The 17,388-nt window shown below is 35.8% G+C and overlaps 1 protein-coding gene across 1 annotated transcript; it reads right to left on the bottom strand.

The window, feature by feature from the left end:
• Positions 1 to 2,559: 2,559 nt before the first annotated feature.
• LOC114269298 (transmembrane 9 superfamily member 5) lies at positions 2,560 to 8,104 on the bottom strand. The gene is made up of 7 exons (XM_028210592.2): positions 7,626 to 8,104; positions 5,693 to 5,733; positions 4,662 to 5,235; positions 4,424 to 4,555; positions 4,003 to 4,159; positions 3,424 to 3,908; positions 2,560 to 3,322 (listed from the first exon to the last, which is right to left on the bottom strand). Exons 1-7 carry the CDS (start codon positions 7,793 to 7,795, stop codon positions 3,106 to 3,108), a joined length of 1,776 nt encoding a protein of 591 aa, XP_028066393.2. The 5' UTR covers positions 7,796 to 8,104; the 3' UTR covers positions 2,560 to 3,105.
• Positions 8,105 to 17,388: the final 9,284 nt, after the last annotated feature.

Raw genomic sequence — 17,388 nt, 5'->3', positions numbered from 1 at the left:
TAAGCCGGGTTTGTAGGCTTTTTTTTTTTTTTTTTTTTTTTTTTTTTTTTTTTTGGAGACTATTTTAGCTAAAAAAAACAAAATAGGTTATTTTAGCCATAACAAACAAAATATCACCTCCAACCCATAATCATTACATTCTTCTCTCACAAAAAAACTCAAAAAAGTCAAAAACTCAAAAAGTCCTTCCCAAACCAAACTTTTAAGCCCAGGCTAAAATAGCCAAAAAAGCCAAAAAACCAAAAAGCCAACCCACTTCCCAAAACGGAGGCTAAAGGTTGTGAAGGTATATGTTATTTACACTTCTCTATATACTGATTAGGGGTGAAATTGGTTCGGTTTGGTCGGTTTTTTCACTAGTTTTGCATCGAATCGATCATTTTGATTTTTTATATTTGTGAACTGAACCACTCAGAAAATGACATAAATCGGCACGGTTCGATTTATTACGATACGGTGCGATTTTTTCGATTTTTTGACCTTTTTTTTTCTCTAGTTGGGCCTCATATTTTGGGCCTATATTTCTATTCATTTTGCATAAAATTTGGGCTCAGTTCATGTAATTCCTACATAGGTTTGGGGCCTCACATTTTGGGCCTATTAATATTATATAAGTCGGTTCGGTTCGGTACGGTTCGGTTAAAAAAATAAAAAACCGTAAACCGAACCAAATGTATAGAAAAACATAAACCGAATCGAACCGAACGATTGAAAACTTAAAATACCGACCAAAAATCGTTCGGTTCAATCGGTTCGAACGGTCTTTCCCATTATTTTTTCACCCCTAATACTGATAAGTGTTTTTTCAACTCTCACTCTTTATTTATTTATTTATTTATTTTTGTCTTGTTGTTGAAATGGAGGAAGGGACAGGTAAGCTACAAAATGCACAAATGTTTGGACTGGGGTTTGCCTTATCAGTACCATGCTGAATGGTGATTGGTGGCTGGATTGCAATCTCGTTTTCTATCTAATGTCTATTTTCTCTTCTTTTCCTTTCTTTTTTAAAATTTTGAGGTGAGATTTTATCTCATACAGGTGTTTTTAACTCTATTTCCTTTAATATTTGAGAGCTAATTTCTTTCTAAAATACACTCACCCCAACATAGCAGTTCTACTTATTGCATTTTTTCAATTTATGCATTATTTGAAATTTTTTTAAATTCAATTTATCTAGTTCTACATTTTTTTTTTGAAAAAAAATCTTAATTTATCTTTTTTATTATAATAAATACAAGATTATAAATTTAAAAAATGACACAATTTTACTGTTTTTGCTCTTTTTGAACAGTAGAATATCACTATTTTCCTTGTTTGAAAATAGCAAAATTTCACAGACATTGAATGATTAAATTTCAGTCTTAAAGTTGAGTTATTTTGAGAAATAGGTTAAAAGTTAATTTTTTGATTTTTTTTTTCCCCTAAAAAAAACGTATAAAAAAATAAAGAGATAATGTGGCTCAAAATAAATTAAAAGTCAAAAAATAACTTTTCAGGTTCCCAAAACAGGCTTAGTGAAATTTATAATTTACAACTAAAAAATACCAAAATAAAGGCAAATTAAACACTTTAGGTATCTAATTTCAAATTAGACTAAAACTTTCAAATTGAGAGCTTCAAAATGTCAATTAAAAATATCACTATTTTGAATCAATTTTAACCAATAACCCCATGTAACATAGTTTTGCTGCTCCATACATTTATTTATTTATTTAAGAGATTGTCAAAATCAGCAACATTCTTTGGTTGAGGTTTTAGTCCTCTACCTTTGCTGGTAAATTTTCACACACCACATCTGCATTTAGGGCTGTAAACGAGTTGAGTCGAATTGAGCCGAACTTTACAAGCTCGAGCTCGGTTCGTTTGCTTATTGAGCTCGTTCATTAAGCTCGAATTTGTCTCGATAAGATTTTTTTTAATATTATTTAAATAAAAATAAACGAGCCGAACTTATTCGAGCTCGAACTCGACTTATTTACTAAACGAACCTAATATTCGAGCTCAAGCTTAGCTCGTTTGCTAAAGAGCCGAGCCAAATCTGTTTGTGAACAACTCGGTCCATTTGTAATCCTACCTGCATTAAAGTCCTACTTAATTATGATATGTTTGGTAGAGGTTAAAGCTGAAAGTAAAAATTAAAAACATATTTTCTTAATTTTTAGATAATCATTTTTTTTTAAAAAAAAAAACTTAGCAGAAATCATACTAACTAGACTAGCACAATGTTTCAAAAAAAAAAAAAAAGACAAACAAAAACAAAAACTATGAGCAATTATATAAACTGCACCAAACAACGGGTTAATCTTATCCGCAAGCTTGTTGCATCTACTCACCCAATCACTTAATAAGCACCCAATCAGTCCATGGGTCCATCACAAAATAGAACCATTGATTTGTGGCAAACCCACGTAGCAAGTCCTTGCAAACATCAAAACGAGATTCAAATGGCCTATTCGCATACAAGCCAAGACCACGAGTTGGTGGTGTGCCATTAACCTGCATATTGTAGCTTTCAAACCATGTAGCAAAATTGCTTATTTCTTTTTTGACACTGGAATATGATAATTAAATCAGAGATGGATTGTATGATAATATGAAAAAGAAAATGGAAATAGCATCAACTTCAGCAATGGTTGACAAAACCACTTCTTTTACCAGCTTATTGTACAGTTTTTGGATGGTTGATTCTTAATCTATAGTATTGATGTTCCCATCAAGCTAGGGTTGCACAAGATCAACAGAAAAACAAAAATAACAAAAACGAAAACAACAAACAAAAAACACAATACCACCAATGGGTTATGTACTATTATCCAACCTCCATCTGGCCATCAGAAGTAGGTATCGCCAGGTCCGCCTTTGGTGTCCAGAATCCAGTTTCTAACAAAATCTGTAAAAATCCATATGGTTTTCTCTCTTCAAAATGTCAAAGAGATTAGCTAAGTCCAGGAATGAAAAACAATTAGACGCTATAATTTCTGTTGATCATGCCATCGCTCTTTCTCTAGAATAGGGTAATTACGAGATGTTAGGAAGTTAGCTGATTACACTTTGTGACCATTTTGTGTTGGAAGAAACATAGAGAAAAAGATCACGCAAGTTCATTCATTCATTCTTAACAGCACGATAAATGTGGCGAACAAACACCAAGGAAGCACGAAAACTGATTGTAGCGAGCATCAGGAAAAATGCATAGCAGATGCAAGCATTGTACCCAAAAAAGAAGGACAGCTGCAAAAAACCCCTCATGTTTGATTTGGCATAGAAGCAGAAGCAATAGCCAAACATGAATAGGGCAGTGGAGCCCCCACGCAAAACAGATCTGCATCAAAGAGACAAGTAACTTGGTCAGCCAGTACAAGAAATATAATTTACAAACAAAAATATATATGCACGCTGTAAGTGCTAAGCTGGAGAACATACCTCCACCACCATTCATGGTCTTCTACAGTCAGCTGAATGTATGTCAAACCAACGCTCAACATTGCAATGAGTATGATGAGGATGATGAACGTTACAAACAGAATACTGGAAAGAGTGAAGATCTTGTAGCCCCATAAGCTTGCATAAAAGTTGTGTAACTCAAGTATAATTGCACTAAAAGGTAAAAGCCCCCCCAGAAACATTTGACCAGTTGTTTTCCTGTACCAAGCTGATGGTGGAATCTCCCTCGGGAATTTCTTTGTCACAGAAGGCGCTTCAAATCTGGATCTAGAACGGTGCCCAATTACACCACCAAAGGCAAGCAATGGGATGCTGACAACTGTAAATACAAGAAAAATCACTACAATAGTGCCAAATGGAAGCGCTGCCGTGGCCCCATAAAATATTGCAATTGTGTTGAGGATAGACACCGTAAAAAACAATGGACCAAGGTAGAGAACCCCAGATAGAAGAACACTTCTTTCCTGGAAGAATTATAAAAGTCACCATCCAGTTTCAATAAATTGAAGGATGCGAAAGGATATATTAAGAACAATAGTAGAAATGTAACAAAAGTACCCATCCAGTTTCAGAAAACTGACTGTAAAACGAAGCAGAACTGTATCCAGAAACCGTTGATGTAAGGGCATAAATCACCACAAGAGAAGTGCACAAAGCTCCACGACTGTAGGGATAGAGGATGCCAAGAAATGCCAAAGCAAATAAAAAGGAAACCCTGAAGAAAATGTAGAGCAAAAGATTAGAGAAAGGTAAAAGCTCACTCCATGAATGCAAACCCATACTAACTAGCTCTTGGTAGAATTAAGGTTTCTATGAATGGTACAACTGTAACTTGCAGGGTTCAAGTCCACTGCTCTTAAAAAGCCCTTTGTTGTTACCATTTTTTTTTTTTTTTTTAATCTTAATCCATGAATATAAGATCCAAACATAACAAAATAAGTACTAACAAGTTGAAGTAAAATCATTTGGAATAGCTTACAGGGTCAACAACTGGGTGCCAGTGCCCAAAATAGCACAAAACAAGAGCATCTGAGAGGGACATCTGAATACATCACTGTGAATGTATTTCCAACCAACCTCATTATCTTCTTCTTCATCTACACTAGCAAATCTACAATACAAATTAAAGAACAAACATGAAGTATATGCACCTGAATAATGATATTAACAATATAGTAGTAAAACCAAAAGCCATGGTAATAATTACAGTGCATTACTTTTTCAAATCATTCTTGAGATGCCGCATAAAAAGCACTATAAGCAAACCCATTAGTAGCACAATGAGCACAATTGAGTTAATGAATGAGAACCAATGAATTTGCCAGTGTACCCTTGAGTATTTGTCCATTCTGTTCTCAAACAGAGTGGTGGTTGCATTCCAGAAGACAGAATAAGTGAACTTAACATTGGTCTCTACATCTTCAGTTATATCAACAACATGATTTGGGTCACTAAAAGCACGTATTTCTATGACTTCGTTGCCATTATAAAATGCATTGAACTGAACATGTTTGAATAGATAGTACTTGGGGCCCTTTCCATCAAGTGCCCAACTTTCCTCTTCAACTTTCCCAATGAAACCCCATAATGGAAGATCATCAAAGTACATCTGAAAGTAGTACTCATTAGTGATAGCGTCCCTGAACTTAGCAATTTCATCTCCTTTAAGCTCCTTGTGGCACAAAATCTCCCCAGTTTTGTCCTCCCTGAATTTCAAGTCATATAAAGCATTGGTTAAACGATCACCATTTAAAACTTCCCCAAGTGATTCCTTCTTTTTGACCAAATAATCTGCAAAATAAAAGGGCACTTTCAATCCAGCCACTTCAAATTGCTTGATGAGGTCAACACACATCACTGATCGTAAAGGAATACATGTGAATGCAAACCATCTGATTGAGTGGCATAAGGAAATTGCCAGTTGCACAGGGCGAATCATGAATATAAAACCAAGTGTAAAACTTTTAATTATTAAATTAGTTTGTAAGTTTCTCTATACTTTTGGAAGTCACAAACTCAACAGAATGTAGTTAAAAAAAATAAAATAAAAATTACGGTAAGTGGATAACAATCAGAATTCAATTGGTGAAATATCTAGACATGGCTAATCAATAGCGTCTTCAGACTTGTGTCATGTTTATGTACTTGATACACAACTAACATCATTGAATGACACAAGACTCAACTCTAAATTTTCTTCTGATAATTTTTGGATAATCAAGTTGTCATTGTAAACCTAAATGCTAACCTGGGCGGCAGAATGGTAAGTCGAAGTATTCGTAGGTTTCACTGCAAAAGAATGACAATTAAACAACATTAAGATTAAAAGAGAAATAATGATGCCTCAAAAAAAAAAAAAAAAAAAAAAAAACAAACAAACAAACACTACATCTTAAACAAAAATGACGTTTTGAATGCTATTATCTTATGATTCAACCTTACAATAATTGTAATCCAAATATCTACACAATTTCTCAACATTGATCTTTCTGCATACCATACACAAAAGTGCAAATGACTTTTGTGTTCATATCATATTTATTGTATCCAATGGTTTCGCAGATGTAAATGGACACAGCACCAACAGCAAAGAATATTATCATTCATGTAAGAAAACTCACATTGTTTACAATTATAATAACACCCTAAATAATGATTAGCATTCAAAACTATCACATTAAAAACCAACAAACCAAATTTATCAGTTAAGGTCAGAAAACACTCAAAGTTCATCCCTTTAACTGCTGGTTGGCACTGGGCTACCCATGCAGATTTTCTATCAAAGATTTTTGTTCTGGCAGATTGTTTCAAGTCACCGGAAGCGGTTCCCTGCAAATTAAAGCAGACCAGTACTTCTCTTTAGCTAAATTGCCTGCCTCCTCATTTGCCATTATGAAAACCTAACTAACCTCTGACCCCATGACACAAATCACATTCCTTCCACAGTATTAAATCAACCAATACCCACTAAATCACCTCCCACTAGTTTATAGAAATAAAATAAACCAACCACCTACCATGGTTATCAAAATCCGGATCGTAGGATCTTACGATTCTACAACTTCAGTTGGGCAAACGATCCGGATCACACTAGGATCTTAAAGTTATTACGATCCTATTCATAAAATCGTGTAGAATCACATACGATCCCAATTCTAACAAATTTTTTTGTTATTATTTATTTCTTATATAAATGTATGTATGAGTATATATATATATAAAATTTGACTATAAACACTTTTTTCAAACATCTCTTCTAATTGATATAAACATAAAATATACATTATATCAAATTTATCATTTTTCTTTAATCTTTTTTAAAATTATGTAACATATATTATCATTATCGATAATTTTTCATTTTATTTTACATTGAAAGTAAAATCTTACGATTCTCGATCCAATCCACCAGGATCCTACGTAGGATCCCGATTTTAACAACCTTGCCACCTACTTCCTCATACCTACAAAATAAGGCAACGATCTTCACTACTATCATTTTCCCTTTTTTTTTCCCACCCTACCTCCAGGAAAAAAATAAAAAAAAGCATTGGCATTGTGATCTCTAAAATGCCCTGAACACAAAATTAACCCAGAGTTCTAACATACCAACCATCGAAACAGGAAACTTGATTCCCCCAACAAAAGGGGAAGTAAGAGCACATAGCTAACCCAACTCCCATTTGAGGCTACCCTAGGCTTTGACCCAGTAATTACCTGGTATATGTGGGAAGCTAGCCCCAGACAGCCTCATGAGCCAAAAAAACCGAACTGAGAAAATTCCAGATTTCTCAAAATAACTCTGAAAGGACTACTACAAAGTTATGCTCTAGTTGAAACTCAATGAAGGGTTGAGGATACAATTTCTATCATAATCCATATAAACCATTACAAATTCCAGCATTCCTAGCTCCACTATCTGGTGCTAATCTCCACAAGTTTGCAAATGAAAATAAACATAATTACATTCATAATTGATGGTGTGATGTGATGGCAAGGTCAATTGTTCTCCTTTATGATCATCCAACCAAGTAATTAAAGTAAACTAAATCAAGCATTATCTTTATAAAAAATAAAAAATAAAAACCCCACAATTCACTGAAATTTATGAAAAAACAAAGTCAAAGATGAAGATCTAGATGAAGAAATGAGGGAATTAGAAATGGGTATGCAGCGAGTACCTGGGATTGTTCAAAGGACCCACTTTGTTGACGAATAAGGGGACGTGATCGCCCACATTGTATCGATGATCGGTCTGAGGAGAAGCAGTGGAAAAGGAGAGTGATAAACAGAGGGATGTAAGTGAGACCACAAGGAGAAGGATTCGAGGGGTTTGACTCGGTTGAGTCATATATGCAGCTATCGAGAGACGAGAGGATCGAAGATGTTGGAGGAGGAGGGGAATCAGGAGGTGGAGAGGCAAATGGGTTGGTCACCATGTACATTAAAAGAACAAAAAAATCTCAATTCACAATTTTTTTTCTTCTTTTATTTCAATAATACTTTCATCTTTAATTTTAAAATCTAATTTTTCTTCCTTCCACTTTGTTGGAGAATTTTTAAAAATGAGTTTTCAAATTTATTATTTAGTTTTGAGTGTTTTTCAAAATCTTTCATTTTTTTTTGAAAAGCATGAAATAAGTTTGGGGATTTTGCCCCACATTAGAAAGAGAGCAAAATATGAAGTATTTATTAAGTGCTATATGAAATATTCCTTTGAATATGATATTATAAGATGGATACTAGTGTACATGCACTCACACCGCAAGGATAGTCCGCACACGAGCGCGGCGTGGGCAGTAAGATGTATGGCGTTTGATGACGCACTTTACACTTTTCTTATTTGCATCGGACATGTTAGAGCGATGACGTGGATCCAACGTGGCATGGGTGGCGTGAAGGCGCAAGGCACCATGATGGCGCTTTCCTATTTGCATCGGATATGTTGGAGCGATGACGTGGATCCAACGTGGCATGGGTGATGTGGAATACAGTCAGCTCCACGTGGCAGTGACGTGGCGTCTGTTGGCGATGAGTCAACCAATTGATCAATCGGTTGTGTGTCCGATCTGGAGCGGTTTGATCATAGCCGTTGATTAGAAATGCATGCGATCGTACGGATGAGATGACACTCGATCCTGATTAGGTGTGATTAGTTAAGACATCTATTCGGTGTGAGAATGATCTACTCCGTAGATCGTCGATCCAACGGTCAGATCTAATCGGATTCGATTAAGAGACATGACATGCATCAAGGCCTATAAATAGGCTACAAAATCACCCATTTCAATCCATCCAAATTCCTGAAAAGCATTCCTGTAATTCTCTCTCTCTCTCTCTCTCTCTCTCTCTCTTGATCTAGAGTTTTCAATCAAGAATTTCTTAAGCACGATTCTGCTTTTCTTATTGGTAATCAAATTCTGCAGACTTGATTATTAGTATCTTGATTTTCTTGATTATATCAAGAGTATTCTGATCTACTGTCGTTAGTTCAGACGCCGGTAGACTTGATCTTTAGATCAGGCTTCATTGTATCTGAAGGTGAATTTACTGTAACCCCCTGCACACCTTTTGGTGGATGCAAATATTGTCTATAGGAAACCGACTAAGTAATGCAACTTGGAGCACCCAATTTTTGTTTTACATAGACAAGTTCATTGCCAAATTTTAAAGTCTTGAAGATCACCAATTGAAGAATTCAAGATGAATTATTCCAACTGTTAGTAATGGGCGCCCATGTGGCATGACCATTTGAATTTGAATTTGAATCTTATCCAAATAGGTTTTGAAATTGAATTCAAACCTATTTAGGATAACCACTCTGGACACAGATATTATCTCCATTAACTGATATGGATAGATAATAATAACATAATATATATCTGGTATATGGGTTATGGGTGATTAAGAAGGAAAACAACGTATGATCTGAGTTTTACCCATATACTGACTCTCTCCCAAAAACAACGATCAAGTCATTTGCACTGTGATTTGTGTGGGTGATATTCATTCTGTAATATCACTTCACTGCTGGGTTGGTTTATCGGATTCTGGAAGCACGCGATTTACCCACGAGGTTCTATCATCTAAAGGTATGATCTAGATATTTTTCCGCTACATTTTTTTTATATGCTGATTTACATTGGTATCAGAGCCATTGATGGATATTTTCGTGTTTCCTTTAATCATGTGTATATTTTTACATGTGTATGTTTACATTATATACATGAATGTTTGTAAAGGAGAAAAAAAATCTACTTTGATTAGATTAAGAGCATAAATATTTTTTTTATGTTCATTAATGTCTTTTTTCATACCATAAACGGTTTTATTTTGAAAAAAGGAGTCCGGTAGTACAAAAATCGGACCAGAAAGTACCCTAGAAGGCGGCGCGTGGTATTCACGCGCCACCTGACGCCGTAACCCGCTCCCACGCGCTCCCACGCGCAGCCACGCGCCATCACGCGCCAGATGCTCTGCCGACGCGCCTGCACGCGCCCTCACGCGCGCGTCTGCGGCGCTGTCCACGCGCGCGACGTCCGTGCCACGCACGCGAGCCGTGCCCTGAGCTGCGGTCTGAGCCGCGCGCCGAGCCGCGTTCTGAGCCGCGCATCGAGCCACCTGCTGAGCCGCGCCGTTTTCCTCCGCCGGCTCGGCTGGCTCGGCTGCTGATGCATTAGGCGCTGTTTGTTTTGTTTTTTAATTCTGAATCGCGTTAATTAGCCATAATTTATTCGTTATAGCTTTGTTTTAAGCATGGTTGGTACCGTTAGACTCAGAATTAATTTTTCTACATTTTGTAAAATTTTGAAAATTTTACGAAAATATAAAATATTTTTTTTGTGTTAATAATTCATGTTTTATGCTTTAAAATGCTTCTGGTATTGCATAAATAATTTTCTGGGGCTGAATTTTTTATTGTAGACTATTGATGTAGTTTACTATTTACTGGTATAGTTATAGCATTTTATCAGATTCTGAAATATTTATTTCTGATTTTATGTGTGTTTATTAGTTATTTAAAATTCGAGAAAATTCCAGAAAATACCAGAAAATTTCAGTATGATATACTTTCTGTTATGGCATAATTTGAATATTAAATACAGCATATATTTTTTTTTGGTTTGTAATATGTTGTAATTAGAGGAGCATGATTATTTATTTATTTATTTATTAGAATTCCATTATTAATTGAATATAGCATGAGTTATTTGTAAATTTACATTAAGATGCTATTGTATGGAATTTATCATGCTTTGTATACGCCATAGTCAGTGGGAAGTTATTCGGTTGAGAGAAATCTTTATAGAATAACTCCCGAAAATCAATATTTTGCGCATAAATTAAATTAAATTTTGGATAATTGTCACCTGTGGCACAAGAGATGATTACGAGCATAGCGGATTTTCGATCTTGCGACTTGTGTAATATTGTTACTATTTAATTTAGATTTTTGCGGCAAAATTATATTATGCTAATCAAATTAATCCTAATGCGAATTTCTCTCTAAATTGATTTAGCTTATGGAAGTTAATTGGTTGACCTAGACTTAGTAAAGATGTTCAAATGTGAACAATGTAATCTCATTCTTTAGATGAGCAAAAGTCTTGGAGACTTTAGGTCAAGTCTTAATTGAGCCAAAGTAAGGAAACATGACTCAAAGTCGCCGTGGTTTTGTTGCCTTGTTTGGCATAATAAAAACTAATGTGTGCGCTATGGTTAGCGGCACGCTATGTAGTTTTGGTTGGCGAGTTTTGGAGTTATGAAATTAGTAAGCCCTCAATAGATCTGTATATGATCTTGACTATTGAGCTGCGCGGATTGACTTTGTAATTTGACTTGTAAATAATGTTACATCATTGGATGAAGTAACATTCATGAGTCACGTCATCCAAGAAATGCGAGTTTAAATAAATTAGTCATTAAGTGTAAGATGAGTAGCCAGTTTGAGCAGTGTTTTGCTCTCTACCCAATTATTGGGAATGGATGGAGCAAAAAATTTCATGCACTATAATAGTGTGCGTTGAAATATCACGTGAAGTTAAAAGATTAGCGCTTAGAAGCTGCAAAATCTATTAACACTAAGTGAAAAGATTAGCGCTTAGTGGCTGCAAAATCTATTAGCATTGCCGACTTGTCCTAGTCTGGACACGTACTGTTTCCACACTTGAGTGTGAGACATGAGGAAGGGCTTCTTTGTGTGATTCCTTTACTAGGCTAACGTTTTAAATAACATTTATCACTAAGCGCAAACGTTGCAGCATAGTAATGAAAAGGTCAAGGCCGATAAGGTTGTTATGACTCTAAGAATTTGACGCATCGCTTGTGAGAGCATTGTGTTGGAATTAGACTCTTTAGCCTCATTCGCGCTTAAGTTACTTTAGGAGCTGCCATAGGTGATAGCTTATTCTCTCCTTCTTATGGATAGTAGAATTAATTGCAAGTAACTATGAAGCGAGAAATAGATATGGCAAGAGGAGTATCGTCATCTTTCAACTAGATGTATTAAAGTGTATGGAGAATAAAATTGACTTGAAGGTGCAGGGGATTAGCACTTACTAGTTAAATTTGCTACTTAGGCGCAGTTGATATCTCCATGACATCCTTTTTATGATCTAGTGAATATGACTTTGTCGTGAGTCATTACCTAGTTGGGCCTAAACCTTTGAAACTTGTCTTCGAGAACTCACACATTATAATGATTGGAATTAGTTTATGACATTGGTCATGAACCAGTGGCTTATTATACTTAATCACATTAATGAGATGATGGCACGATGGTTTGAGTAGGCCTTCTCGGGCCCACTCTCTTATGACATCCTACTCTCATATGAATGTGTAACTTTGTTCGCAATGGGTGCGCACAAGTAAGTAGGAAAGCCGTAGAAGGTCATTTGTTTTGGCGCATTTAGTCCACTATGATATTTGTGACTAGATATGTGTAAGGGAATGAAAGCTAAGCCTCAATCTCGACACATTTATAGATTACGATACGCATCTGAGTCAAGACTATTTGATCTCCCATAAGTCAAAAGTTTTGAGATGATTTTTGACATTGCACATATGAGGTTGAGATCAATTAGATAAGAGCTTTTGTACTTTTAGTTTTGACCAAGGTGGCAAGTATCTATTTGAGTTATTTTTTAGAAAAACTCTGTGAAGAGAGATGAATGCTTAAAAAATTGATTATTCTTAGTACTCAACAACACAATGGTGTAGTAGAGATAAGTAATTAAATATTGTTAATGTTAGGTGGATAATGGCGCAAAATGTTTCCCAATTGGAAATTGCACTAGTTTGTTGCCTATATCCCTAACTAAGTGCCCTCCATATCAGATTTTACACTCCATTTTGAGTAATGGGTTAGCGGAGAGCCATCTATGGGCGATCTGTAACCGTTAAGCAGCTTATCTTTATTTTACTTCTCATAAGATTGCGAAGTTCAGACCTAGGGTTCTATAGCGCATTATTGTATGCTGTCTTGTAAACACAAAGGGTCGTGTGGCGCATTATTGTATGCGGTCATGCAAACCTTCCGGGTCATGTGCATATAGGTAAGTAGCTTTGTGGTAGTGTAACTAAGTCACATAAAGTTTTATTAGTAAAGGTGACGTGAATAGAGTTTTTTTGGAACTCTATAAGATAGAGAATTCTAAGCATAGCGCTCTATGTAGCCTAGTTGAGAATGGAAAGAAATTTTCAATATCCTAGGGACAGTGGGAGCGATGTGCCTACTAATGGATTACTCCATTAGAGAAGAATACTCTACATTCTTAGTTGCGTGGTAGCAAATGTGAAAATTTTCCATGTCATCACTGGGTGATTGAGAGGGAAACATTCATGATTGCTCCGCAAGATGATAAAGAGCCTAGGATAATGCCAAAGGCTCTAGTCCCCTGTTTTTAAAAAGTGGATCAATGTTGTGCAGTTTAAGACAAAGTCTTTGAGGATTAACCATTTTTATAATTTGGTTGACTTTCCATTATGACGCAAAACTGTTCTAAATTTATGCGTAATTTGGATAGTCATTGTTGAGGCATAAGGCTCGTTAGATACCGAAAAGTCGCACCATTGAGGAAAGTGTAGACCATGAGAAGACTTCCTCCTAGGGAGTGAGGTTATTTTGACTTAGGCTATGATTGACATAAGTTCGGAACATTGATTTGTGGACATTGTGACCCGATTTCTCATTAGAGAATTGGATAAGTATATCCGTAGGGATTTACCTTCTGCTTTTATGATGAAAAGTTAGGAGCGCAAAAAGGTTGCTAGTTCCAATAAATCTTTTACAGCCTAAAGTAGTTATCCAAACAGTGGTTCTTAGATTTCATCAAGCCATGATAGGCCAATGATGATCGATAAAGACCACTGAGGCATGATCAATGGTCCAAAAGTAGTTTTTCCTTACTTAGTCATTATAAGCCAGGAATTTATAAGGTTGTCGCCACCTAGGGTGGGCAGTCCTCTATTTTAGATATGATGGACATGGGTGATGTAATTTATATGCTCGGATGTACGATCCTTAGGGATTGCTTTGGGAGAATTCATGTTTTGTCTTCGATGACTTACATAAGGAATATCCTAGAACGATTCTAGATGCAAAATTACAAACCCATTGACTTACCTATCAGTAAAAGCCAGAGCCTTAGCTATTAAGTGAATCCTCGGATTGTCTTTGGGAGAAACAGATGATCGATATTCCTTGATCTTTTCTTTGTTGTGGGAGCCTAAAGTACGCTATGTGGGCGTATTCGGCATGATAAGTGTTATCTTTGGTAAATGGTCAACTGAGTTGTTTAGACATTGACCTTGCTCATTAGACTGTGGATAAAATACTTTACTAGTAGTATATTAATTTGCTCATTGTAAGATTCAATGCGCTAGTTGGGCGCATCTGTGCTAGTTGGGCGCACTAAGAATGAACGCAAATTGGTCACCAAAATATCTTTAGAGAGGTTATTGCGCAAGAGGTAGTGATCTTAAATTACTTCATGTGAGGCGCACATGGTGGATTCCGTTGTATATACTTATCGCAAGAGGTGCTGATAAGGCTTATGTTTGGAATCTATAATTGCGCAAGCTGTGGTCAATTTTTTTTAAAAAAATCGATCACTTATTTTGAGATGATGGGATGTTGACACTATTATGGTTTGTGTCATAATGATTAGCAGATGATGATGTCAACAGGCAAGATTGGCTCACTCACACGAGCAATCGCCCTTGGCGCTTGAGAGCGAGCAAGGATGAGACTGGTGGTTTATTTTTATTTGGAGCCAAGAGAGGCTTAAATCATCCACTATGTATGTCGCCTTGGTTATAACCAGGATGAGGTCGTGTTAAGGACCAAACATGGATGTTAGTACCCACTTTCCATGTTGTGCCTGTTATGATTAGCCAGATGCGAGATCTCATTTGGCGCCAAGAAGGCGAGCAAATAGAGAATTCGGGTTAGGCGCTAGAAAGCAACTAGACTAATATCTGTACGGTGTACCGAGTATGACGTCACTCTTTATGGAAGAGTTATTCCACTGTAGCATGTATTCATACTATATGTGCTTAGCGACCGAGTAATGAGGTGAGAGAATGGATCCCTGCTTCCTCACCGTGTGAGTCTTATGTGTCATTATTGATATGACTTCACTATGTACCCTTTTGTGACTTTTGACTATGTCATAAGGTAAGGGATTGATGTTCTGCTACTTTGGTATGTTGCCTACGGTCATGTATGATTCGGCCTTAAGGGACATCACTGGGAAAGCGGTCAATCCTAAACTAAATGGCATGAGGGCAAAGGGAAGATCATCTAGTATTACACCACCGTTGTATATTCACTGCCGGCAACTCACATCGCTCTGTATGAAAAGCGAATTGAGTGTGAATATATTGCAAGAATTGAGAGGGTCAAACATGCTCTTTTGAGGGATAGAGATGTTTTTTGGACCGGTGTAATTAGATGGGTCTGGGGTATATGAGACACAATCTCTGTTCTTTTTGGGTTGATGTCTCTATACTGACTCATATTGAGTTTTTAGTATAGAGCTCCCACATGCAGGTGTTCTCAGCGGTCGCACGGTGCATTGGCTAGTATGAGATTGTTCATTTTTGGGAGATTGAGATAGAGATATGGCAGTGTCATGCCAACTCATGTGCGAGTGGGAGATGTTAGTAATGGGCGCCCATGTGGCATGACCATTTGAATTTGAATTTGAATCTTATCCAAATAGGTTTTGAAATTGAATTCAAACCTATTTAGGATAACCACTTTGGACACAGATATTATCTCTATTAACTGATATGGATAGATAATAATAACATAATATATATCTGGTATATGGGTTATGGGTGATTAAGAAGGAAAACAACGTATGATCTGAGTTTTACCCATATACTGACTCTCTTCCAAAAACAACGATCAAGTCATTTGCACTGTGATTTGTGTGGGTGATATTCATTCTGTAATATCACTTCACTGCTGGGTTGGTTTATCGGATTTTGGAAGCACGTGATTTACCCACGAGGTTCTATCATCTAAAGGTATGATCTAGATATTTTTCCGCTGCATTTTTTTTATACGCTGATTTACACCAACACACTTACTCTCATTCCTTGCTGTTGCCAATACTATCGATCCTTCATCGTTGTCACCACCACCGCTCTCAACTTTCCTTCCATCCTAGGCCTCTACAATCAACTTCAAAAGTGGTTGGTTCGCAACAAGGGGCTTGTCAAAGTATATTATTCATGGTGAAAAGTGATCGCAGATAGAGGAGCAAAGAGGCGATAAGAGAGCATGGTGGAAGAGAGAGATAGTGCTAACGACGAAAGATGGTTGTGATGTTTTATAATTAAGATTTGGGTGAAAGAAAATAAGAATATTATAGTATTTTTATTCTAGGACAAAATTATATTAAGAAAAAATTATTACGTGTGTAAACTAAGGAGAGTTATGGAAATAAAAATTAACCCAAAAGTATAAGTCTTGTGTCATTTTAGTTCCAAATATTAAAACTGCTTCAATTTAATCCCCAAATTGGGGATTAAATTATTACAATTTATATATTGACTAGTGTATGCCCGTGCCTGAAGGCACGGTGCAACTAATGATGAGATTAATAAATGAAAATAAAATTCATTGCTAAAAACAGAGATGATAATATTAAATTTAAAAGAAAATCGTAAACTAAAAATAGATTGAACAATTTAATTCCTAATAGAAGCCAAACATCATATTAAAGAATATTAATGAGTTAACATTGTGCACTGAAATACTATGAACAACAATTGATAAAAAAAAAAAAAAATAAGTCCAACTATTCATTTGGTTTGCTCAGATGAACACACACCATGAAATTAGATCAAGGGACTGAAATTTAAAAAATAAAAAATAATTAAAAAGAAAAAAAAAAAACCACCTTGAATGGAGTAATCATGATCATTAAATATTTTTTGAAAACAAAATTAATGGTCAAAAAAATACAAATTCAACCCAATAAAAACAAAGAAAAATAAATAAAATAAAATCCACTACACCTAGTATATCAGAAACATAAGAAAAGGTAAAACAATAAAGCACGGACCACAACAACATCCATCCAACAATGTAACTGAAGAGAGTGAATATTCTCTGTCCAAAAAAAAAGAGCAAACAATACGGCTATGCAAAAATAAAAAATTAAAATAAAATGAAAACTAACTCAACCCAAAACTTTCTTAAAAAACTTTCTGAATTCTATTGATGGCAAAAACATTTTCTTCATATCTAACTCAACCCAAAACTTTCTTAAAAAGTCTGATGGCCTCTTACCCTTCATAGATTCAAAGAATATAACCCACAAATGTTTTGAAATTTCAATGTGACTATGGACTTTATTAAACTATATTGTTGCCTACATTCATAGCATTGCATGTGCACAATCAGCATTTTAGATAATACATGCTTGTTCT

This window comes from Camellia sinensis, chromosome 14 (assembly GCF_055761805.1).
Source record: "Camellia sinensis isolate YWXY chromosome 14, ASM5576180v1, whole genome shotgun sequence".
In the NCBI taxonomy this organism is placed as follows: domain Eukaryota; kingdom Viridiplantae; phylum Streptophyta; class Magnoliopsida; order Ericales; family Theaceae; genus Camellia; species Camellia sinensis.
The sequence above is the reverse complement of the archived record's forward strand: the minus strand, read 5'-3'. Positions and strand labels throughout refer to the sequence as shown.

Coding starts and splice junctions, on each gene's coding strand:
- LOC114269298 (XM_028210592.2), bottom strand. CDS start 7,795: ATGACTCAACCGAGTCAAACCCCTCGAATCCTTCTCCTTGTGGTCTCA. Junction 4,556..4,661: donor CTCAAGAATGATTTGAAAAA/GTAATGCACTGT, acceptor TTTGTATTGTAG/ATTTGCTAGTGTAGATGAAG. Junction 3,909..4,002: donor AGTTTTCTGAAACTGGATGG/GTACTTTTGTTA, acceptor TAATTCTTCCAG/GAAAGAAGTGTTCTTCTATC.